Source organism: Muscardinus avellanarius (genome assembly GCF_963383645.1).
Source record: "Muscardinus avellanarius genome assembly, chromosome: 11".
In the NCBI taxonomy this organism is placed as follows: Eukaryota; Metazoa; Chordata; class Mammalia; order Rodentia; family Gliridae; genus Muscardinus; species Muscardinus avellanarius.
Window position 1 is genome coordinate 72,093,715 of NC_137797.1, and position 23,278 is coordinate 72,116,992.

Below are 23,278 nucleotides of genomic sequence, written 5' to 3' on the forward strand. Positions count from 1 at the left end.
CCGCCCCCCATTCCGGGCAAGGGCTGAGTCAGCCCGGGTAAATTTAGCCGCCGGCTGGACAGGCGCGGGGGCTTCGCCCAGACTCAGTCGCCGGGCCCCAGCCCCGCCTCTGTGCCCACTCCCACCGAGTCTGGCCAACCCCGGCTCCCGCTCAGCGCTCAGGTCCTAGCCTGGCTCTCAAACCACTTACTGTTTTAGTCTCCAATTATGTCGACGTCACTCCTTACCCTAACGCGAAGACTCTGGGCGGGACGCGGAGGGGGCAGGACTGCCGGGAGGCTGGCCGTGGTTCCCAGGATGGGGGTCTCCTCCTTAGGGTCCCGAACCCGAGGGGAGAACTCCAGTCCTGGCTTCCCAGGAACGTCCACCCCAGCGCCCACCGATCCCAAGGAGTCCTGGGGGGATGGGGGGAGCCGAGTCACCTTGAGTGGGGCTCAGAGGTTCCTGCCCTTTCTACCACCTGCTCTGCGAGTCGTCGTGCTGGGCTTCAGGATAGAGACGCAAGGCCTTGCGTGACAGTGGGGCGAACAGGCACAAACCGTAGTGCTGAGCAGTGTGTGTGTTAAGTACTGGACGGAGTCAAACAAGGGGAGTTGTCATTTTACTCTTTTTTTTTTTTTTTGGTACTGGAAATTGAACTCAAGGACATTCTTCCTTCAAGCTACAACCCCAGCCCTACTTTGTATTTTGATTTGAAACAGGGTCTCACTAGGTTGATGACAGTCTCACTACTTCCAGAGGCTGGTCTTGATCCTGTGATCCCTCTGTCTCAGCCTCCCAAGTACTGGGATGACAGGCATGCACCACCACGCCTGGCTAAGGGAAGTTGTATTTCATAAGATCCCAGAAGGTTCTGTGGAAGAGGTGGCATCTGAGAGACAATTTGGAGAAAAGAGCATTTTATTTATGTATTTATTTATGTGTTTGTTTATTTATTTATTTATTTATTTATTTATTTATTTATTTATTGTGGTACTGGGGGTGGAACACAGAGGCTTTCTATCTCTGAGCTATACTCCCAGACCTATTTTATCTATATCTATAGATATAGATATAGAGATATTTTTTGGTGATACTGGGGTTCCTGGAAACCCTTCTACCTCCGGGCTACACTCCCAGACCTATTATATGTATATATATATTTTTTGGAATCAGGGTCTCTTAAGCCAGCAAGGCTGGCTTCTAACCAGCGCGATCCTCCTGTCTCTGCCTCCCAAGCCCGGGGATTACAAGCCTGCGTCACCACGCCCTGCCCTATTTTATATTTTATTTGGAAACAAGGTCTCACTAAGTAGCTGAGACTGGCTTCGAACCTGTGCGATCCTCCTGTCTCAGCCTCCCAAGCGCGGGGATTACAAGCGTGCGCCACCACGCCCAGCAAAAAGAGCATTTTAAGTAGAGAGAACAAACGCGTTGATGGTGCCTGCCTGTAAGTGTATGGCCTGTAGTACTAGCTATTCCAGAAGGTACGGCAGGAGGATTCCCTGAGCCTAGGGCAACGTAGGGAGATCTCATCTGAAAATACAAAACAAGAGACAGAAGCGGGGGCATGGTGGCGCACACTTGTAATCCCAGCATGTGGGAGGCTGAAACAGGAGGATCTCCATTCAAGGACAGCCTCAGCTATGTAGTGAGGCCCTTTGCAACTCAGTGAAACCCTGTTTCAAAATAAAGAATAAGAGCCGGGCGTGGTGGCGCACGCTTGTATTCCCAGCATTCGGGAGGCTGAGACCAGAGGATCGCGGTTCGCGGACATCCTCAGCTACTTAGTGAGGCCCTCTGCAACTCAGTGAGACCCGGTTTCAAAATAAAGAATAAAAAATAGGGCAGGGGGTGTAGCTCAGAGGTCAAATGCCCCTGGGTTCCATCCCCAGACCCGCAAAAAAATAAAAAATAAAAGTAAAAATAAAGAATAAAACTATAGGGCAAGGGTGTAGCTTGGAGGTAGAATGCCCCTCAGTATTCCATCCTCAGTACAGGAAAAAAAATGGAGGGAACAAACTAGAAAACTAGAAGTGTGGGTGCAGGAGCAGGGTATTTAGAATACTATTCAATGGTCTAGTGTGTCTCCTATTGAGAGGATAGTCAAGGGGACTGTTAGACCAGGAAGGAGTGAGAACTGAGGCTGACCCTGTGAGCCTGGCACGTGTGTGTGTGTGTGTGTGTGTGTGTGTGTGTGTGTGTGTGTGTGTGGTACTGGGAATGAAACCAGGGGCTTTCTACCACAGGGTCTCACTAAGCTGCTGAGAGCCTCACTAAGTAGTTGAGGCTGGCTTCGAACTTGCGTGATCCTCCTGTCTCAGCCTCCCAAGTGCTGGGATTACAAGCGTGCGCCACCACGCCCGGCTGAGCCTGGTACTTTGGATCCTGGGGCTTGGGAAGAGGATGGGCTTCAGGCTAGGAAGGAAATTAAAGAAGCCCAGGGCCCAGAGGCAGGCAAGTTAATCACCTTCTCTGGGCCTCAGGGTCCTCAGTTACAAAAACCAAAAAAGGACTAGAAAAAGTACTTTTCTCCTAGTCGAGTGTGGTGGTACACTCCTGGAATCCCAGTACTTGGGAGGCTGAGACAGGAGGATCCCAGGTTCAAGATCAGTCTCAGCAACTTAGCAAGACCCTCAGAAACTCACTGAGACCCTTTTTAAAAATGAAATAAAAATAAACAGGACTGGGAGCATAGCTTGGAGATAGAATGCCTCTGGGTTAAGTCCCAATACAAAAAAAAAAAAAAGGTATCATAAAAGTTCTATTCTCATAAGGTTATTGAAAACATTAAATGATTCAATGTGCAAAGTACTTATAAGAATGCCTGGTACACCGTGATGTCTAGGTATTAACCCTGATTATTTCTCTGCAGGGCTATTTCATTAGTGATGGAGCATGGGAACAAGAGGAGGGAGAACAGGGAAGTAGAAGAGGAAAAAGAGCAGCAGCAGTCACATCCAGAGGAGCCCTGGCACGGGCCAGTGGGTTTGCAGAAGAGCTCAGTGGATGCAGGGCTCCTATCCCAGTCTCCCAGGTTTAGGTGAGTGCTCCCGGTGGTTAGGGTGTCAGAGCAACAGGTCCCTTCTTCACGAACTTTCTCCATTTTTGCCAATGGGTAAAGTCAGCACCAGCTGCCAAAGTTCTGGGGAGAAAGGAAGAGAGAAGAAAGAGGAGGAGCAATTGCAGTTCTGGGGCCAGCAACTGGTAAGCCGTATCTCAGGCCCGCCCTGCAGGACCCTGTGGGTGGGAAGCTGGAGGCTCCCTGCTGCGAAAATGACTTCTAAATCTGGCTGTGTCTGCCAGCCGGCCAGCCTCGCGAGCCCACAACCACCCCCTACCTTGGGACAGCCTCACGGTTCAGGAGTGGGGGCAGCAGATGTGGGAGGACATGGTCAGTTCAGGACAGCAGACCTTAGGTTACTGCAGGACCTTGTGACTCTCCCAATGGGGCTTTAGAGGAGCCAAGAGCCTTCTCCCTCTTTCAGACTCAGGAGAGTCCTGAAACTCAAGATCAGCTACAAATGGGTAAAGGACACCGAGAACCAGGCCATAACTCTGAGCATCAGGGTCTGGAGTGCGTGTGCGTGTGCGTGTGAGAGAGAGAGAAAGAAAGGGGGGCAGGAGAGATGACAGCCGAACCCCAGGACTCGGGAAGTGTGCAGTGTGTCTATGAGAAATGGTGTCGACGTTCACTCAATATTTCATTTGTTCACTTGTCCAGCAAACGTGTATGCAGCTGGGTGCATCGGCACCTGCCTATAATCCCAGCCACTCAGAAGGCTGAGGCAAGAGGATGGAAGGTTAGCAGCTAATCCTAGCCATTTAGCAAGACCTCATCTCAAAATAAAAATAAGCCAGAGCCAGGTATGGTGGTGCACGCCTATAATCCCAGTACTTGGGAGACTGAGATAGGAGGATTGCAGGTTTGAGGTAATCCTCAGCAATTTAGTGAGACTCTAAACAACCTAGAGAGACTTTGTTTCAAGACAAACAATAAAATAAAAAGTACCCATTAAGACGTAAGACTAGCGGGGTGTGGTGGCGCATGCTTGTAATCCCAGCATTCGGGAGGCTGAGACTGGAGGATCGTGGTTCGTGGACAGCCTCAGGTACTTAGTGAGGCCCTTTGCAACTCAGTGAGACCCGGTTTCAAGATAAAGAATAAAAAGTAGGGCAGGGTGTGTAGCTCAGAGGTCAAATGCCCCTGGGTTCCATCCCCAAGCCCCCCCCAAAAAAATGATGTAAGACTATAGAGCCAGCTGTGGTAGTGCATGTTTGTAATCCCAGCATTTGGGAGGTGGAGACCAGAGGATCACAGTTCCTGGATGGCCTCAGCTATTTAGCAAGACCCTTGCAACTCAGTGAGACCCTGTTTCAAAAATAAAAAGACTAAAAAATAAGGCTGGGGGTGTAGCTTGGAGGTAGAATGCCCCTGGGTTCCACCCCTAGTACTGGAAAAAAAAAAAAAAGATGTATGACTATAATGTACCAACTAAAAAAAAAAGTTCTGGGTTATGGCTCCAAGATATCAGTGCCTCTGGGTTCAACCCCCAGTGCCTACATAAATAAATATATAAATAAATAAGCTGGGGCTAGCTCAGTGGTAGTATACCCCTGAGTTCAATCCCCAATTCCAAATAAATAAATAAATGGAACTGAGGGTGTAGTGGTAGAGTGCCCTGAGTTCAATTCCCAGTATCACACACACACACACACACACACACACACACACACACACACACACACACGTGCGCGGGCCCAGGGCACAGAAGAGACTCAGGTGCATGGTCTACTTTCAAGACGCCCCCATTCTAGGCTATGTGTGAGGAAACCCACATAAGCAGGCAGCACAGCATCTTCATAAAGGCATTCCTTAGGGCACAGGAGAGCAGGACTTGTAGGGAGTGAGAATATATCCTGGTTTCTTCTGTGAGACAAGCTGCTGGGGGTGCATATGTTAGTGAAGGCAGAGCAGCCTGCACGCTGTCCCTGCCTCTGTTGACGCAGGGTGGGCGCCCTTCCTTGAATCCCCCGAGTGTTTTTGTGGATGGATGTGCTGCACATGCGACCATTCAGTGATCCATCTCTCTCTGCATCCCACTTATCTCCTGCCACCCACCCGACTCACCGGCCACCCATATGGACACCCTTCCACACCCACCTCCCATGCATCCATTTATTACTCATCCCTGCAGTCCACCCATCCATCTATTCATAATTTAGCGAGGGCATCTGTTGCGCTGACTCAGTGCTGCAAAGGATACCAAGATGAAGAAAACAGAGCCAGTGTCCTCCGGGAGCTGAAGCCTAGAGCACAGGGCACGCAACACACATGAAAACCAGCAATGGGGCGGCCCCACCAGCTCAGTGACAGCCCCACCAGCACAGGGCTTCAGGACCAAGGCCTCTCTTGCCCTGGGAGATCAGAAGAGTCTTCACGGAGGAGGGGACATTTGAGACAGACTTCAACAGGGAGATGGCGAAGGGGTGCCTCAGGGTGTGGGAGAGCACATGGCTTCCCTGGGGAGCAGAAGCCTGGGAAATGCACAAGTGGAGAGGGGTGGGCTTCTGGGGAGATGTGTGGGAGCCACACCGTTTAACTGATTTTCAAACGCGAGGATAACACCTTTGACCTTTAACCATGCACAGTGGCAGTTGACATGGTTCTGGCAGGAGAATCACTGGAGCCTAGGAGTTCCAGGACAGCCTGGCCAACATAGAGACCATGTCTCAAAACAAGCAACGAACAAAATCATTTCAGCTTTAGTGAGAGGAATGAATGGAGAATCAAGTAATAGTTATTGAGCTGGGAGCATTTTAGTCCCTTCTTAGCACCAATGTGATTTTTCCTGACACTTGATTATGACCCCTTTTTTACCGGGGTGCCTGGAAACCTTTCTACCTCCAGGCTACACTCCCAGACCCATTTTTATATTTTTATTTGGACAAGGTCTCTTAAGCCAGCAAGGCTGGCTCTGAACCTGCGCGATCCTCCTGTCTCCGCCTCCCAAGCGCGGGGATTACAAGTGTGCGCCACCACACCCGGCTGATTATGATGCTTTTGTGTGTGTGTGTGTGTGTGTGTGTGTGTGTGTGTGTGTGTGTGTGTGGTACTGGGGTTTAGACCCAGGGGCATTCTACCTCTGAGCTATACCCTAGCTTCATATTTTTTAATATTTGTTTTAAAACAGGGTCTCACTAAGTTGCAGAGGGCCTCACTAAGTAGCTGAGGCTGGCTGTGAACCAGATCCTTCAGTCGCAGTCTCCTAAGTACTGGAATTATGAGTGCGCCACCACACCTGGCTCCTTTTGGGTTTATTTGTTTGTTTTGTTTTTGGTACTGGTGGTTGAACCCAGGGTGATCTACCTCTAAGCTACATCCCCAGGCATTTTTTTTTTTTTATCATGCAGGGGGTTTGAACCAAGGGGCTTCCTACTTCTGAGTTATCCTTCCCCAGCCCTATTTTTTTTTTTTTTTGGTGGTACCTCTGGGCTATATTCCCAGACCTAATATATATATATATATATATATATTTTTTTTTTTTTTGTGGTATTTTGTGGTATTTCTGGGCTATATTCCCAGACCTAATATATATATATATATATTTTTTTTTTTTTTGTGTGTGTGGTATTGGGGTTCCTGGAAGCCCTTCTATCTCTGGGCTACACTCCCAGACCTCTTTTTACATTTTATATTTGGAAACAGGGTCTCCTAAACCAGTGCGCATGGCTGGCTTCAAACCTGCGCGATCCTCCTGTCTCTGCCTCCCAAGCACGGGGATTACAAGCGTGCGCCACCACACCCAGCTACTATATTTTTATTTGGAAACAGAGTCTCACTAAGTTGTAAAAGCCTCACTAAGTAGCTGAGGCTGGCTTTGAACCTGTGAGATCCTCCTGTCTCAGCCTCCCAAGCGCTGGGATTACAAGTGTGTGCCACCACATCCTACTTGTGTGTGTTTGTGTGTGTGTGTGTGTGTGTGTGTGTGTGTGTGTGTGTGTGTTACTGGTGATGGAACCCAGGGGCATTTTGCCTTTGAGCTGCACCCCTACCCAGCCCCCCCCCTTTTTTGCGGTACTGGGGATGGAACCCAGAGACATTCTACCTCTGAGCTATACCCCCACCCCTATTTTTTAAATTTTTTACTTTGAAACCGGGTTTCACTAAGTTGCAAGGGGCCTCACTAAGTAGCTGAGGTTGGCCGCAATCGTGATCCTCTGGTGTCAGCTTCCCAAATGCTGGGATTACAAGCAGTGCCACCATGCCCAGCTTCTGCACTGTGCCGATATTTTTTTCTTTATTTTGAAACACAGTCTCCCTAAGTTGTAGAGAGCCTCACTAAGTAGCTGAGGCGGTTCACGAACTTCAATCCTCCTGTCTCAGCTTCTAAGTACTGGGATTATAAATTTGCACCACCACACCCAGCTTTTTTTTTTTTTAATCCATTTAAACCAGGTTTTGCTCAGTTGCTGAGGGTATAAGTTTCTTTTTTATATACTTTTTTTATTGGTGCAATGTATTCATACATCATAATGGTATAAAGAAAATACTTTTGTAGACATACATGCACACATCGCCCAGTTAGCCCCTACCCGATCCCCACCCCAGTTCCTCCCCATCCCTCCTTCCCATGCTTGGCTTAGTGGTTGACATCTAGTTTTATAGCAATTTATCCAATATTAACGATGATAATCTCACAAAACAGTTTCATTTGTCTGATACCAAGCTTTTGATGACTAAAAGATAACAGTTCAATATTTTTTTTTTGCTTTCTTTCTTACCAGAGAATATTTTTTTCTTTTTTTTTTTAGGTGAAGCTATCCTACATTTATTTATTTATTTTTCAGAAAAAAACCTATCCTGATATGGAATATGGACTCTAGATACCCAAAACAATCTCGAAGAAGAACAAAGCTAGAAGATGTATATTTTCTGATTTCAAACCATATAAAGCTACAATAATTGAAACAGTGTAGTACTGTTCTAAAGGCAGATATATAAACTATTGGAGTTAAATAAAAGCTTAGAGATAAATTCTTCCATATATTGTCAAGTTATTTTTGACAAGGTTTCCACGAACATTTGGTGGTGGAAATAATAATCTTTTAAGTAAATATTGTTGAAAAATAATAATTACATGAAAAAGAATAAAATTGGACCCTTACCTAACACATATACAAATATTAACTCAAAATAGATAAAAGACCTAAATATAAATCTTAAGACTATAAACTTTTAGAAGAAAATCTGGGTCATAAAACCTCACAACATTAAAATTGGCAGTGATTTCTTGGATATGATTTCAATGGCACAGGCAACAGAAGAGTATACAAACTCCCTAAAAAATAAAAAAAAATAAACAGAGTTAAATGTTACTGATAGAATGGGATAAAATATTTCCAAAAGCTATATCTAAAGGTATATTAATATTCCAACTAGAAATCCTAAAAATAGCAACAATAAAAGCAAACAATACAATTTAGAGATAGGTAAAAGACTAACATAAATAATGAATCTCCACAGATAACCAATCTTAGTTGTCTGTTGGATGGAAAATCTTGTTTCTCTGGTTCTGGTGTGTGTTACCTATTTCTTCTTTGTAGTTAATCTCTTTGAGTATTTTCTCTAGCGCTGGTTTTGAGACATAAATTCCTTCAGTTTCTGTTTGTCGTGGAAGCTTCTTATTTCCCCATCTAATTTTTTTTTAATTTTTTTTATTGGTGCATTATATTCATACAACTTATTGGGGTAAAAAACTTGTGTGTACAAACAAACATGTACTCATCGCTGATTTAACCCCTACCCAAATCCCACCCCATTCCCTCCCTGTCCCTCCCTCCCTTGCTTGGCTTAGTGATTGATTTCGATATGTTTAAGTACATTGTGAGCTTTAGAGATTTTCCTCTTCCCCCCTCCTTTCTCCTCATTTAGGTTGTCTTGTTTGCTCCTCTTTTCTCCCAAAGGCTCACATATTAGGGAAAGCATCTGATTTCTTATTTTTTGTGCCTGACTAATCTCACTTAGCATAATGTCCTCCAGTTCCATCCATTTCCCTGAAAATGATGTAATTGAGTTTTTTTTTGATGGCTGAGTAAAATTCCATTGTGTACATATGAGGGTATAAGTTTCTGAGGCTGTCTTTGAACCTGTGATCTTCCTGTTTCAGCCTCCCAAGTACTGGGACTACAAGTGGGTGCCACCACTCTGGCTCCTTTTTTTTTTTTTAATCCGGTACTGGGGATGGAACCCAGGGGCATTCTACCTCTGAGCTATACCCCCAGCCCTATTTTTTATTCTTTATTTTGAAGCAGGGTCTCATTGAGTTGCAAAGGGCCTCACTAAGTAGCTGAGGCTGTCCAGGAATTGCCATCCTTCTATCTCAGCCTCCCAAATGCTGGGATTACAAATGTGCGCCACCACGCCTAGCTATCTGTATCCTTTTGGTGTTAATACTTTGTGGAATCCTCTGCTGGACCATAGCTAATCAAAGGTGGGGCCTTCGAGTTAGTTCTGTATTACCTCCAAGCCTGACACAGAGCAGGTACTCAGATAATACTTGCATAAAGAAAAAGCAAATGATAAAACTGTCTACAGGAACACTGGCACAATGATTCAGTAACAGATAGATAGGAGGAGAGATGGCTTCTGCCTAATGTGATTCCCCTCCCCCCCATTCCAGAGATGACCCTGCCTTCTGTGCGAGGGTCTGTCCAGGAACTCTCCCAAGAGGCACCACAAGGTGGCGCTGTTCCAGCCATAGCTCCAAACTCTGCTAGGGTCCCTAGCGTTTCAGCTGGTGAAGTGCCCAGCCAAGAACTGTCCAGGAATCCTCCAGACATCTTCCAGCAAGTCCTGTGAGAATGAAGAGCCTGAATGCAGCCAAGAGGATAGCTGGCAGATACCACCTCACAGCAAGTACAGGCTTTATCGATCCAAGCATTCATTGATAATGCCTACCATGTGCAAGGTACAATGTTAGGGTCTTATAAAAGCAACAGAAACCAGAACACAGTTCTTGCCTCAAAGACCCAGCAGTCTGGTCCTGCCCAAGTCTTTTTTTTAATTTTTTTTTTTTTTTTTTTTTTTTTTTTTTTTTTTTTTTTGTGTGTGTGTGTGTGGTACTGAGGATGGAACCACCCAGGGGCTTTCTACCTCCGGGCTATACTCCCAGACCTATTTTATTTGGAAACATGGTCTCACTAAGTTGCTGAGAGCCTCACTAAGGCTGAGGCTGGCTTCGAACCTGCGCAATCCTCCTGTCTCAGCCTCCCAAGTGCGGGGATTACAAGCATGCACCACCACGCCCGGCTCCAAATCTTCCTTTCTTCTCTCTCTTGTGTATACACACACACACACACACACACACACACACACACACACACACACAGCACTCAGTTCCCAGGGCCAATCCCTTTGACCTAGGAAGCCATCTACTCTTTGGTACTTCTTGGCCCTGCTCATATGTCCAATCCAAGTTTCTCCCTGAGGTTGCTGCATGGCCACATTAGTGCTGGTGCCTGGGATGCTCCTTCCCTGGATGCTCCCTCTTGCCCTTCCCCTTAGCTCCCTGGTATACCCTCTTCTCCCATGCCTTCCCAGTAGGTGCACAGCAGCTCCGCCAGCCCTGGTAGCTTGCGGGGCCTCTCTGGAGTAGACGTGGAGTATCTAGGGCCTCCTAATGCCCTAGAGCTCTGGCAGCTACAAGGACACGAGGGTGGATCCACAAGAGGCTCCTTTGAGATCCTAGTGCCCCTCTGCGGTCTGAGGGCTTGGCCACCAGACCTGTCTCCTGACCTGCCCTGGGAAGACCAGGCTTCGCGTTGTTGGATACAACTCCATTGTGGCGGTGGCTGTGGGAGACACTTGGTGGTGGAGCACTATGGGACATTGTCCACTTTCCCAACGTGCTCCAGGGCCCATCTTAGCCCGTGGCGGGTTTGGAAGGGAGGGAGGGCTGGTGCCGAGAGTGGGAGCCAGGCCCGTTGAGGCCCCAGGAGTGAATGCTGCATTGTTGGCCAGGCCAGAGTCACAGATAATTACCTCAATTAGTGACAATGGGAGAGTAATAAATACAGGCTTAGTGTCTCCTACCCCACCAGGGCTCCGAAGATTAATCCAGGCTGGCGGGCGGGCCCTGAAAGGCGTGATGGACAATTCATTAAACTCCCCAAACGCGGCACAACCTGGGCGTGAAGGCTGAGTTAGCCCCCCGGGGACCGCGCCTTTGTCCCGATTGTGTGTCTCCGCCACAGCAGAGCCGAGCAGCCCCCAGAGAGTGGGGAGGTGAGTGGGGCTCCCCCGGCCAGGCCAGGCGGCGGGGGGATTAGGCCTCAGTCCGGCCCTGGTTGCCCTGGCACACTGGCCCGGCCTGGCTGGAATGTCCGTGGGGGGGAGCCGGCCGAGCGGAGGGGCGGGGCCGACAAGGTGGGGTAAGGGGGGCACACAAAACCAGGGGCAGGAGGAGTTAATTAGACGCCAGCGGAGGAGGGCGAGGGGCCACAATAGGGCCGAGGGGCCGCCAGGGACGGCCCCTTCACTTCCGAGGATTAATAGGGAGGAGGGAAAAGGGAGGGCTTTGGGCCTGGGGGAGGAGAGCTGGAAGCTTTCCCGGGTGGCACTGCCCCCTCTTGCCCAGGCAGCCATCTACTTGGCAAGTAGCCGAGGCAGGAGGCTCTGCTAACCTGGGCAGGTGCCCTCAGCATCCCAAGAATGGCTTTCTTACTCACATGGAACCTACCCAAGGAGGACAATTGGGCAGGGAGGAGGAGAGAAAGCGCCTCCTCACTCTGCTTAGGGGCCTCGTCCTCAGCCCCTCTTGCCCACCTCCCCATATAAACTGCTTTGCGGCAGATGCAGGAGCCTAAAGCTGTACCTTTCCAAGAGGGCTGCCAGGTTAGAGCCAGGACCTCCTGGGGGTGGAGCTGGAGCTGATGCTGAGCACCCAGGAGTAGAGGTGGCGGCCCCGCCCGGGCATTTGCTCGTGCATGCAAGTGTACCCGTTCGCAGGGCCTCTGGCAGGCCCTCGGGAAGGCCTGCTGAATGAATGAATGGATTTCCGTTTGGCTGACAGTAAAGGGGTTCGAGGAGGAGCAGTGGCACTGGGCTGCACTGTGACCGGCACGGCTGGCTCCTTCATTCTAAGTTTCCAGCCATGGCCAGGGAAGGTGGAGACTTCATCTCTGAGGAGATGAGCAAACGTCCAAGGAAAATGGAGTAGAGTGGCAGTGGCTCTTCATCTGGAAAAGTAAAAAAAAAAAAAAAAAAAAAAAAAAAAAAGGCTGCTGGAAGCCCCATTTCCTCCCGGGTCTCAGGAACAGGGCAGCCCTGGCTCCTCCAGAGGAGCCACCCCACCCTACCCCCTCCCAGGGGTTGACAGGGGAGCGAGTTGGCGGCAGTTCCCTGGGCATATTTATAACCTGCTGCTCGCTCACCAGCGTCTGCTTTTAGCCCAGACGGGGGAGGGGGCAGGAGGGTGGTCTGTCTCATGCTGGGCGCCCTGGCTGGGTGTGGAAAGAGTGAGTAAGGGTGAGTGGTGGGCAGCGCTGCATGGATATTCCTGCTCACGCCACAGCCAAACAGCTTATTTTCTCCTCATTTTGTTATTTTTCTCTCTCTGGCCTGGAGAGGAGAACCAAGCTAGCCTGGGGCGGGTGGGGGGACCCTAGGGTATTTGCAGTCCCACTGACAGGGTTTTTCCAGGGTGCGTGTGGCAGGGTGTGTGCGGGTGCTGGCTTGCTGACCCCCCTGGGACTGTGTGCTGCTGGTGTCTAGGTCCTCTCAGCTTTTCCGCTCCCCCTGGGATATTTCAGTCCCTCACTTACTGAGGCCAGCCTTGTATGCAGGGTCCCTGCCAGCCTCAGATTCCCCCTGGGTGTGTGGCACCTGACGATCAGAGGTGGGTGGAGCCAGAGCATTGGGCATATTCCTGGTGACACTGTCCTGCGGCCACCGCTCTGGGCTCTGAGAGCTTTGTAAGACTCTTTCTAGGCATGCTGTTTTTCTCCCCAGGATCTACCCACTCTAGCCCTGAACTAGAACAGCACAGATGATCATAATAACAAAGCAATTAGCTCCTGCGCAGTTCTTTGCAGATTCTACAGCCCTTTGACTTGCTGTTTTCCCTAATGTTAGGGGTGGAACCCAGGGCCTTGCTCATGCTAGGCAATCTCTCTACCACTTTCCCCAGCCCTTTGACTTGGGTTTTTCTTTTCTTTCCTTTTCTTTTGATTAGTGTATGTTCTGTTAGGGCTCAGCCTTATTCTGCACTTTTCTGCAGCCCCCCTCTTAGAAGTCACAGGCCCTGGAAAAGAAGGGCCTCCCTGGTGAGGGCTTGGGTATGAGAATCTGTCCTTATGTGTCATGTACACACATGAAGAGGGCTTTACCCTTCAAGAGCCTTCATTGCACTTTCCCCATGATACTGGCCTTATCTGTTGATGTGCTAGATTCCCTGGCTGGACTGTAAACTTCTCAAAGCAAGAACCATGGATTGGCTGGGCATGGTGGCACATGCGTGTAATCCCGGTGCTTGGGAGGCTGAGACAGGAAAATTATGGATTCAAACCTACGCTTGAAAATATAGCATGCTTTCAATCCGGACGCGGTGACGCACGCTTGTAATCCCTGTGCTTGGGTGGCTGAGACAGGAAGATTGCACAGGTTCAAAGCCAGCCTCAGCTACTTAGTGAGGCTCTCAGCAACTTAGTGAGACCCTGTTTCCAAATAAAATATAAAATAGGTCTGGGAGTATAGCCCAGAGGTAGAAAACCCCTGGGTTCCACTCCCAGTACCACACACAAAAAAATTAAAGAACCATAGCTTGTACATTACTGTATCTCTGGCATTTGGAATATGCCCAATACAGAAGGGGTTCACTATCAAATGATCCAAGCCAGAGCTGGGTGTGGCATCCTGGTTCCAGAACAGACCCAGCAAGTAGTGAGACCCTGTTTCCAAATGAGAAATAAAGCAAGCTGGGGGTATAGCTCAAAGGTACAATGTCTCTGGGTTCAAAACCACAAAACAAAACAAAAAAGCCCAAGACTTCACGGGCATGATATCATCCAAACCTCATCCTCTCCCTAACCAATAAGTAACACTAACCATTCCTGTTCAATGGTCAGGGCACCAGAAGTTGAGAAGGCAAGAGATGTGTTGACTAGTTAGGGCAGAAAAAATTTCAGTGTTTTCCCTTGCTCTTCCTCCAGCTCGTCAACACCCTAACTTCCAGGCCTGAAAGCTCCATTTCTTAGTTAGGAGTTAGATGAAGCTGGTGTGGTGGCGCACACTTGTAATCCCAGTACCTGGGAGGGTGAGACAGGAGGATCAAGGTTCAAAGCCAGCCTTGGCAATTTAGCAAGACTCTCAGCAACCTAGTGAGACCCTGTTTCCAAATAAGAAATAAAATCAGGTTGGGGGTGTAGCTTAGAGGTAAAATGGCTCTGGGTTCAATCCCCAGTACTAAGAAAAAAGAAAAAAAAGAGAGGAGTTATGTGACAGTATTTAGAGACAGCTGCCAGCTGTAATCCCAGCTCTTGGGAGGCTGAGACAGGAGGAATGCAATTTCAAGACAGCCTCAGGAATTTAGCAAGACCCTGTTTCAAAATTGAAAAAAGCAAGCAAGCAAGCCAGGCATGGTGGCACACGCTTATAATCCCAGTTCTTGGGAGGCTGAGACAGGAGGATCACAGATTCAAGACCAACCTCAGCTACTTAGTGAGGCCCTCCACTACTTAATGAGACCATGTTTCAAAATAAAGAATAAAAAGCCGGGCGTGGTGGCGCACGCTTGTAATCCCCGCGCTTGGGAGGCAGAGACAGGAGGATCGCGCAGGTTTGAAGCCAGCCGCGCGCGCTGACTTAGGAGACCCTGTTTCCAAATAAAAACGTAAAAATAGGTCTGGGAGTGTAGCCCGGAGGTAGAAGGGCTTCCAGGAACCCCAGTACCACCAAAACATAAATAAATAAATTACAAAATAAAGAATAAAGCCGGGTGTGGTGGCGCACGCTTGTAATCCTCGTGCTTGGGAGGCAGAGATAGGAGGATCGCGCAGGTTCTAAGCCAGCCAGGCTGGCTTAAGATACCCTGTTTCCAAATAAAAAAATATAAAATAGGTCTGGGAATGTAGCCCAGAGAAGGGTTACATCCCCAGTACCACACACACACACACAAATTATTCAAAATAAAGAATAAGCCGGGGTGGTGGCTCATTTGGGAGGCTGAGAGCAGAGGATCACGGTTTGCAGACAGCCTCAGCCTCATTAAGTAGCTGAGGCTGTCCAGGAATCCAGATCCTCCTGTCTCAGCCTCCGGAAGCTGGCTTTTTTTTCTTTTTTCTATTTTTTAGTGTGTGTGTGTGTGTGTGTGTGTGTGTGTGTTGAACCCAGGGCATTCTATCTCTAAGCTATACCCCCAGCCCTACTTTATTACATTTTTATTTATTTATTTGTTTTGGTACTGGGGATGGAACCCAGGGGCTTTCTACCTCTGGGCTACACTCCCATCCCAGACCTATTTTGTATTTTATTAGAAACAGGGTCTCACAGCCGGGCGTGGTGGCGCACACTTGTAATCCCCGCGCTTGGGAGGCGGAGACAGGAGGATCGCGCAGGTTCGAAGCCAGCCGCGCTGGCGTAAGAGACCCTGTTTCAAAAATATAAAATAGGTCTGGGAGTGTAGCCCAGAGTTAGAAGGGCTTCCAGGAACCCCAGTACCACAAAAAAAAAAAAAAAGAAAGAAAAAAAAGAAACAGGGTCTCACTAATTTGCTAAGAACCTCACTAAGTAGCTGAGCTTGCTTGGAACCTGTGTGATCCTCCTGTCTCAGCCTCCCAAATACTGGGATTACAAGTGTGGACCACCATGCCCGGCTCTATTCCTTATTTTAAAATAGGGTCTCACTAAGTTGTGGAAGGCCTCACAAGTTGCTGAGGCTAGCCTCAAACTGTGATCCTTCTGTCTCAGCCTCCCAATACTGGGATTACAAACGGTGTCACCACGCCCAGCTTTTATTTTTTATTTTGAAACGGGGTCTCAATAAATTGCTGAGGGTCTCACTAAGTTGTTAAGAGTGGCCTTGAACCTGTGATCCTGGTTCAGGGTCCCAAGTGGTGGGATTATAGGTGTGCACCAGGGTCACATCTCTGTAGAATGTTCTCTACTGGAAACCCAAGGCTTTTCAGGGGCCTCCTACCTGGGATCCATAAGGCTTTCATCCCTCCCCAGGCTGCCCATCAGAGCTGAGACGGTGCTGGCTCAGCAATAGAGGGAAAGAAATGTCACTGTGGGGTTGCACAGGTCCTGGCTCCACTTTCCTATCCCACACATCTCCAAAGGCCAACAGAGGTCAGAGTTCAGACTCCAGGGAAAGATGGGAGGCAGGGACAACAGCACAGGAGTCCAGGGAAGAAATTCCCATGCTGGCTGGGACCAGTTGCTGCCCTTGGAGGGGAGGTGCTTCAGCAGCTCCCTGCCCTCTGGTCCTCTCCTGGAGGGGAGGGGGTAGAATTAGGGGCCGACTTTAGAGCTTAGGAAAGGGTTAGTGTCTGTCTGGAGTTAGGGTTAAGGCTAGGGTTGATCTAGACTGGGGACATAGGGAGGATTAGTTAGCATAGGCTCTGGGTAGGATTAGCACTCCTGCTGATGCTGGTGAATATGCACAGAGGTAGCCTGTAGGTGTCCCTAGTAACAGAATCCTCATCCAGGTTCTTAGTGGGAATGGCCAGCTTAATGGTTTGGTTATGGGAACACTTGGGTTTCCCTTTGGTTGCACTGGTTTATGCTTAGTCTGTATTTGGATTCTAAGTTCTTCTCTCCCACATCATCTCTAAGCTTTTGGGTCCAGGACCACAGCACATTGCCCATTTCCTGGATCCTCCCGAGCCCAAGGTTGGAGGCTGGAGCCCTAACAAAGTGCTTCCCTGACAGATCCTTCAATGCTGCCCAACGCCCTGACTGGTGGAGGAAGACAGGCTTTAGGAAGCAACAGCTGTTCAGTAGGGCAAGAGCACCCTTTCTGCTTGGGTTTCTCTTCCTCCTGTTTGGAACTTGGTCACAGCTATCACTCAGTTGTCTTGTAGGGAAGAAAGCAGGCTCAGGGTGTGTTTAATCCATTCATCAAGTGGGGCACTTGTCTTTATCATATTTATAGCTGCTGTTCAAATAGGAAGAAGAGCCCTGCAGGAAGTTTTGGCTGCTGACCAGGTTTTTCTGTCAGAAGACTGGATCTCAGCCAGGCATGATGGCGCACGCTTGTAATCCCCACGCTTGGGAGGCTGAAACAGGAGGATCGCACAGGTTCGAAGCCAGCCTCAGCTACTTAGCGAGGCTCTCAGCAATTTAGTGAGACCCTGTTTCCAAATAAAATATAAAATAGGTCTTTGAGTATAGCCCGGAGGTAGAAAGCCCCTGGGTTCCACCCCCAGTACCACCAAAATAATAATAATAATAATAATAATAATAATAATAATAATAAAAATAAAATAGAATAAAAAAGACCTGGATCTCCACTGGCCTCATTAGGGTCATGCAAAAGTCAGAATCTCAGGGTCCAGCTGGGCATGGTGGCGCACACTTGTAATCTCAGTACTTGGGAGACTGAGACAGGAGGATTTGCAGGTTCAAAGCCAGCCTCAGCAACTTAGTGAGGCTCTCAGTAACTTAGCAAGACCCTGTTTTCAAATAAAACATAAAATATGGGCGTGGTAGTACATGCTTTTAAGCCCAGTACATAGGAGGCTGAGACAGAAGGATTGGGTTCCTGGCCAGCCTCAGCTACTTAGTGAGGCCATCCACAACTTAGTGAGACCTTGTTTTAAAATAAAGAATAAAAAATAGGGCTGGGTATGTAGCTTGGAAATAGAATGCCCCTTGGGTTTAATCCCCAGCAAAACACACACACACACACACACACACACACACACACACACACACACACACAAATATGCCTGAGGATATAGCCAAGAGGTAGAAGGCCCATGGGTTCCATCCCCAGTACTACAATACATACATACATACATACATACATACATACGTACATAAATAAGATAGGGCTGGGGGGTGTAGCTCAGAGTTAGAATGTCCCTGGATTCAATTCCAACACAACACACACACACACACACACACACACACACACACACACACACACCTCTCAGGATCTTCTTGCAGGACCAGGAAATCAGTTCCCCAACGATGCACTCTATTTGCTTAAGAGAAGTAAGCACCTAAGCCTAAGAGGTAGGGGACACCATATACCATGTTATGTTTTACATTCAAGGAAAAACTACCAAGTCATTGATAAAAATAGAGATTTTATTCTGCAGAGGAAGATATTACATTGGTGGGGGCGAGGAGCCACTAATAGCTACAGTGGAAGGAAATACTGATTCCGGTAGGCAAGGCATCTCTGAGAAACAGGAGAGGAGAGGAGGTTGGAGGGCAAAAAGAGAGTGGAGAGCGACTGAGTTGGGGTGAAGGTGGTCTCTGCAAACCAGGCTGGAACCCAGCACAATAAATAGTTTTTATTTACAACAACCAAACTCGTGGCTTTGTATCCACGTTTCAGTGCAAATTATTTACACACTGATGAGGAGGCAGGACAGGAAGGGGTAGGAGGTGGCCCAGGGAGGCAAGGCTCACAGCTGTTCAATGGCTCCACCACAGAGGCTGGGAGAATGGAGGCCTTTCTGCCCCCTCCCACCCCCGCCTCATTTTCCACATCACCACAGCTGCCCTTTCCCCTTGGACCCTTCCCACTTCGGCTGCAGGTGAGGAGGGGAAAGGCCCTGATGCTTAGGTGTGTGTTCAGGGTTTGTGCCCTGGGCTGGAGAGTGGGCAAGGGCCTCCTAGGACGCTCCTAGGTGTACTGGGAGAAAAAGAGGACGAGGGGGGAGGAGAGCGGCAGAGGGCCCTGGGTCAGGCAGGGCAATGCCTTCAGGACCTGACCCCCTAGAGCCGGGGACAACACCTTCTCTCGCCGCTGCCTCCCGGCCAGACAGTGGGCAGTGCAACGCGGGTCTCCTGCAGGGAGGGAGGGAGGTAGGCTGGGGCAGGTCCATCAGGATGGCAAGAGGGTTCTTGCCGCCCCAGGCAAGTGGTTTGAGGAGTCCCCAGGTAGGAGGAGGTGGGCGAAATGTATGAATCGCGAGGAATGTGGCTTGGAGGTACTGGGGTGGGCAAACCTCAGGGTCTTGAGCGCCAGCAAGGCGTGGGAGGGCTGGAGGAGGGCGACCCCGGGGAGTCCGCGCCGCCGGTCACAGGCACTCGTGCAGGACGCGCGTGTGCGTGCAGTTGCGGCAGCTGACGTGGCAGCACCAGTGGAAGGTGCAGTTGCAGCGCTCGGTGACGCGCTGCGTGCGGGTGCGGTGGCCCCGGCCGCAGCAGAGCAGCTCGCAGCCGTCCAGCGCGGGCGACGAGCTGTTGCAGGAGCGGCCAGCCGTGCCCGCCGTGCCCAGGCGCCCGCTGTACGTGCAGAAGTTGGGCGACTTCTCGAAGTAGACGAGGTCGTGGGGGGAGGGCGGCTTGTGCGCGGGGTCCTCGGGCTCCAGGCGCAGCAGCTCGGCCCGGGAGGCGCGGTTGCTGCCGCGGTTGCCGTACAGGACGCGGGAGGCGCCGTCGAAGCGGTCGCGCAGCACGTCCCCGACCGCGCGCAGCGTGGGCAGCCGCATCCAGCAGGTGCGCACCGTGCACGAACCAGACATCCCGTGGCACTTGCACTCCTGGCGCATCTCGGAGAACACCGTCTGGGGAGGGGAAGAGGGAAAAGAGGCGTCCCAGGACGGTCAGCCAGAGCCCTCCTCCCAGGTGCCGCCCCCTCCCGGACGCCTCGGGGCCGCTGCGAAGGCTCAGGCTCCCCGAGCCCGGGGCGAGGGAGGGCGCAACGTCCCGCTGAGATCTGTACACTTGGCCAAACCGAGTGGGTGACGCCTGGCCTCTCGGCCTATTTATTATTTTTCCTGTCTCTGCCAAGGAAGGGCCGTATGCAAACCATTCGATGCGTTGCATAACTTGCGACCTCTTCCGCTCTATCTGCCCCCGGCCGAGGCATCCCTTTGCCCCCGGCCACTCCCCCCCCCCTTCTAAGCCTCCCGCTGCCTCAGGGCGCCCGGCCTGGCCACCGACGCTGCTCCCCCAGCGCGCGGTTAGCCCTGCCACCCCGCTCCGGGCGCGGGGGGCGAGGCCGGCTCACCGTGCGGCCCGCCTCGTTGTTGTGAAGGTTCATGAGGAAGCGCAGGTCTCGCCCCTTCTCCCCGGAGTCCACGAACTCCCGACCGAAGAGGCGGCCGAAGTCGATGTTGTCGCTGCAGCCGCCCCAGTGCCAGTCGGGGCCCCCGGGGCCGCGCCGCCGGTAGTCGCACGTGCAGGACTCGATGGAGCCTTCGGAACAGGAGCGCGCCACCGAGTGGGTGACGCCGGCGGAGGTGATGGCGAAGATGAACGCCGTTTCCCGGCAGCCTGGGGTGCAGGGAGCGGGACCTGTGAGCGTGCGGGGCGGGGAGCCCCACCCCGGGCGAGCTGGGCCCGGCAGGGTTGGGAAGCTGATCTTCAGGTCTCCCCGAGAAAGCGAGAGCGGGGCGCGCACCCAGGGCACACCCACGGCCTCGCCCTGCTGTCTCTGCAGGGCTCCTCTTGGCCCTAGAGTGGACGTGGAGCGCCCCACGGGAGAAAAGCACGAAAAGTGGGGAGCGGAAGAGCTCTGCCACGCCAAACCCTCTGCGCAGCCCGCAAGCTTGTCTGGGCGCGAAGCAAGACACTGGCCCGTAGAGAACAGCTTCCCAGGAACCTGGAGCGAGCTGGGGCAGCGGCGGTCAGCGGGCGTGCACGACGGGGGATTCCCTGCCCCGGGCCAGTGGCGCACACGCGTGAAGCTGCGTGCCCGGGTGCGCGGCTGCAGAGCGCCGGGAGAGCCTGGCCCGGAGCTGGCGCCGGGCGGCGCGCGGAGCGGGTTTATGGTGCGGCCCTGCGGCGCGCGGGACGTTTTCCCCCACTCCCCCACCGGTGCCCTCGGCGTGACCCTGCGCTTCCCTGGTCCCGGAAGCGTCGCCTTCCTGGGCACCCACCTCGGTTGACGATCTTGCCGAAGAGGTGGGGCCCGGGAGCGGTGGGGCAGTTCCAGCGGCGGTTCCGGAACTGCCACTTGCACTCCCGCACGGCGCTCTGCAGCCCCCCACTCACGCTGTGCAGTATCCCCGGGTTCTGGCGGATCAGCCGCCGCTGCTTGCGGCTCAGCAGTTGCAGACTGGGCTCCAGCACCAGCTGCAGACTCTTGGAATCGGTCAGCAGGTTCGTGGAGGAGGCTATGTTCACGATGCCCCTGGTGAGACGCATAATGGGAGTCAGGGTGCGGAAGGGGACCAGCATCCTAATCATAAAGCCCACGCCACCTGTGCTCTGAGGCTGCGTGTCCCCCAGGGTGCAGCCGGAGATCACTGATAGGTAACAAGTCCGCGCTCCCAGCTTACTCTTTTGAAAGAACTGGGCAACCAGACCTTTGAGTGCCCAGAGTTGTGGGGCCACTCCAAGCCCTGGGTCCAGGAACTGGACCCAGGAGACATGAGGGAACTTGGGGACCGCGTGTCTACCAGGCTCTCCCAACGTCCTCGGGTCAGCTCCAGGAAGGAAGTCCTGGCCTGCAGCCCCTGCCCACCCAGAGCGTGAAATGCCTAGCAGACGCCCTCTCTTCTTGCCTCCTTTCTAAACCAGCACCTGGCCCTTCCTTCCCAACGTGCGGAGCCTGTGGTGCAGCTACCAAGGTGAGGCTGGAACTGGGGCTCAAAGGGGGAAGGGCGCTGCTGGACGGGAGTGGGCTATCCGCCTCTGCAAGCGATCAGTGGTTCCAATTCCACAGAAACGGAGTCTCGGGCCAGCTACCTGCTAGAGCACCTCTCGGTGTGGTAGCGCCAAGTCGGAGCTGGGGCAGTGTCTGTGGGCTAACGGGTCCCAGAACATAAGAGCTGGCTAGGGCTGCCCCTGGCTCTATCCCAGAAAAAGTGGAGATCCCGCACCAGCTCACTTACCACCATCGGCCACTGCTGTTGGCGGCCAGGGCAGCGGGCAAAGCGGCCAGCGCCAGGAGCAGTGAGGCAGAAACCCAGCTGGGCAGCAGCGCCCAGCGCCCCATGGCCCGCCCGGCCGCCTCTGCTGCAGGTCCCGCGGCTTTGGCTGCGGCCCGCGACGGTGGGACCGGACGCGTCGGTGGTGGCCGCAGTGGCGAGAGTGCGCAGTCTGGCTTTAACAGCCCTGGGGGCGGTCGGCGGGCAGCATGGCTCGCGGTCCCGGCAGGTGGGCTGAAGCGGCCCCGGCGGGCAGCACCGCCTCTTATACTTGCGGCGCGACCGGAGTGACGAGAGGAGGCTGCCCCGCCGGCCGCGCTGTGGCACCAGGGCGCAGCGGCCAGGGGCGCAGACAATGGGCGGCCAGCCGGGCCGTGGCTCCCGCCCGTCTGCGCAGAGCGCCTCCGGGCCGGCCGTCGGGGCTCACCCCCGCCCCCTGCCCAGTGGCCCCCGCCTCCGGGCCGGCACTGGCCCCGACCCCTCCCCTCGGGACGCCCTCCCACGCGCGCCCGAGCCCGTCGGGGGCCGGCATCCGCCAGGGGGCGCGGCGGCAGATCTGGGGGCGAGCCCGCCCGCAGCCCAGACTGCCCCTCGGGCGGCGCGGCGGTCCCCTCGACGTCACCCCGGCCCCGCCGCTGTCCCTGCTCTCCCCCTTCCTGAGTGGCGGAAGGAAACCTGTGGTTCTGGCCTGCGACTCTGAGGAGATGTTTCCCCACCCAGGAACCCCCAACGTCTGGACTGAGAAGGAAAAGGGGGAGACGGGCGTGGGTGGGGCTGTGGTCTGGGAAATCCCGGGGACGCGGGGCCTGGGCTGACCAGACGGAGCCCGGCAGTGCAGAGAAACCTGAAGCACGTGGGCCGGAGGAGAGGGCAGAGGCTGTGTGTGTGACAGTGTGGGTGCAGGTGAGAATGTACTTAAGTTCTGAGGATGCATGCCCCTGTGTATTGGCATGTTCAGAAATTCCTAGTTTTTGAGCCCAGTATGGTGGCTTACACCTGTGACCCCAGTACTTGAGAGGCCGCGACAGAAGTATTGCAGATTGGAGGACAGCCTCAGCAACTACAGCAACTAGTGAGACTCTCATCAACCTAGCGAGACCCTGTTTCAAAATAATAATTAAGAGCCTGGTGTGGGGGCGCAGGTTTGTAATCTCAGCGCTTGGGAGACTAAGACAGGAGGATCTCACAGGTTCGAAGCCAGCCCCAGCTACTTAGTGAGGCTCTCAGCAAATAAAGTATAAAATAG

General features: G+C 52.2%; 1 protein-coding gene across 1 annotated transcript; it reads right to left on the bottom strand.

Annotated features, from left to right (window-relative positions):
- Window positions 1-19,233: 19,233 nt before the first annotated feature.
- On the bottom strand, window positions 19,234-22,100 carry WNT1 (Wnt family member 1; the record flags this gene model as incomplete). Its single annotated transcript, XM_080705733.1, has 4 exons — window positions 19,234-19,722; window positions 20,169-20,434; window positions 21,040-21,293; window positions 21,997-22,100. The coding sequence occupies 4 exons, from the start codon at window positions 22,098-22,100 to the stop codon at window positions 19,234-19,236; spliced, it is 1,113 nt and encodes a 370-aa protein (XP_080561859.1).
- Between the last annotated feature and the right edge of the window lie 1,178 nt (window positions 22,101-23,278).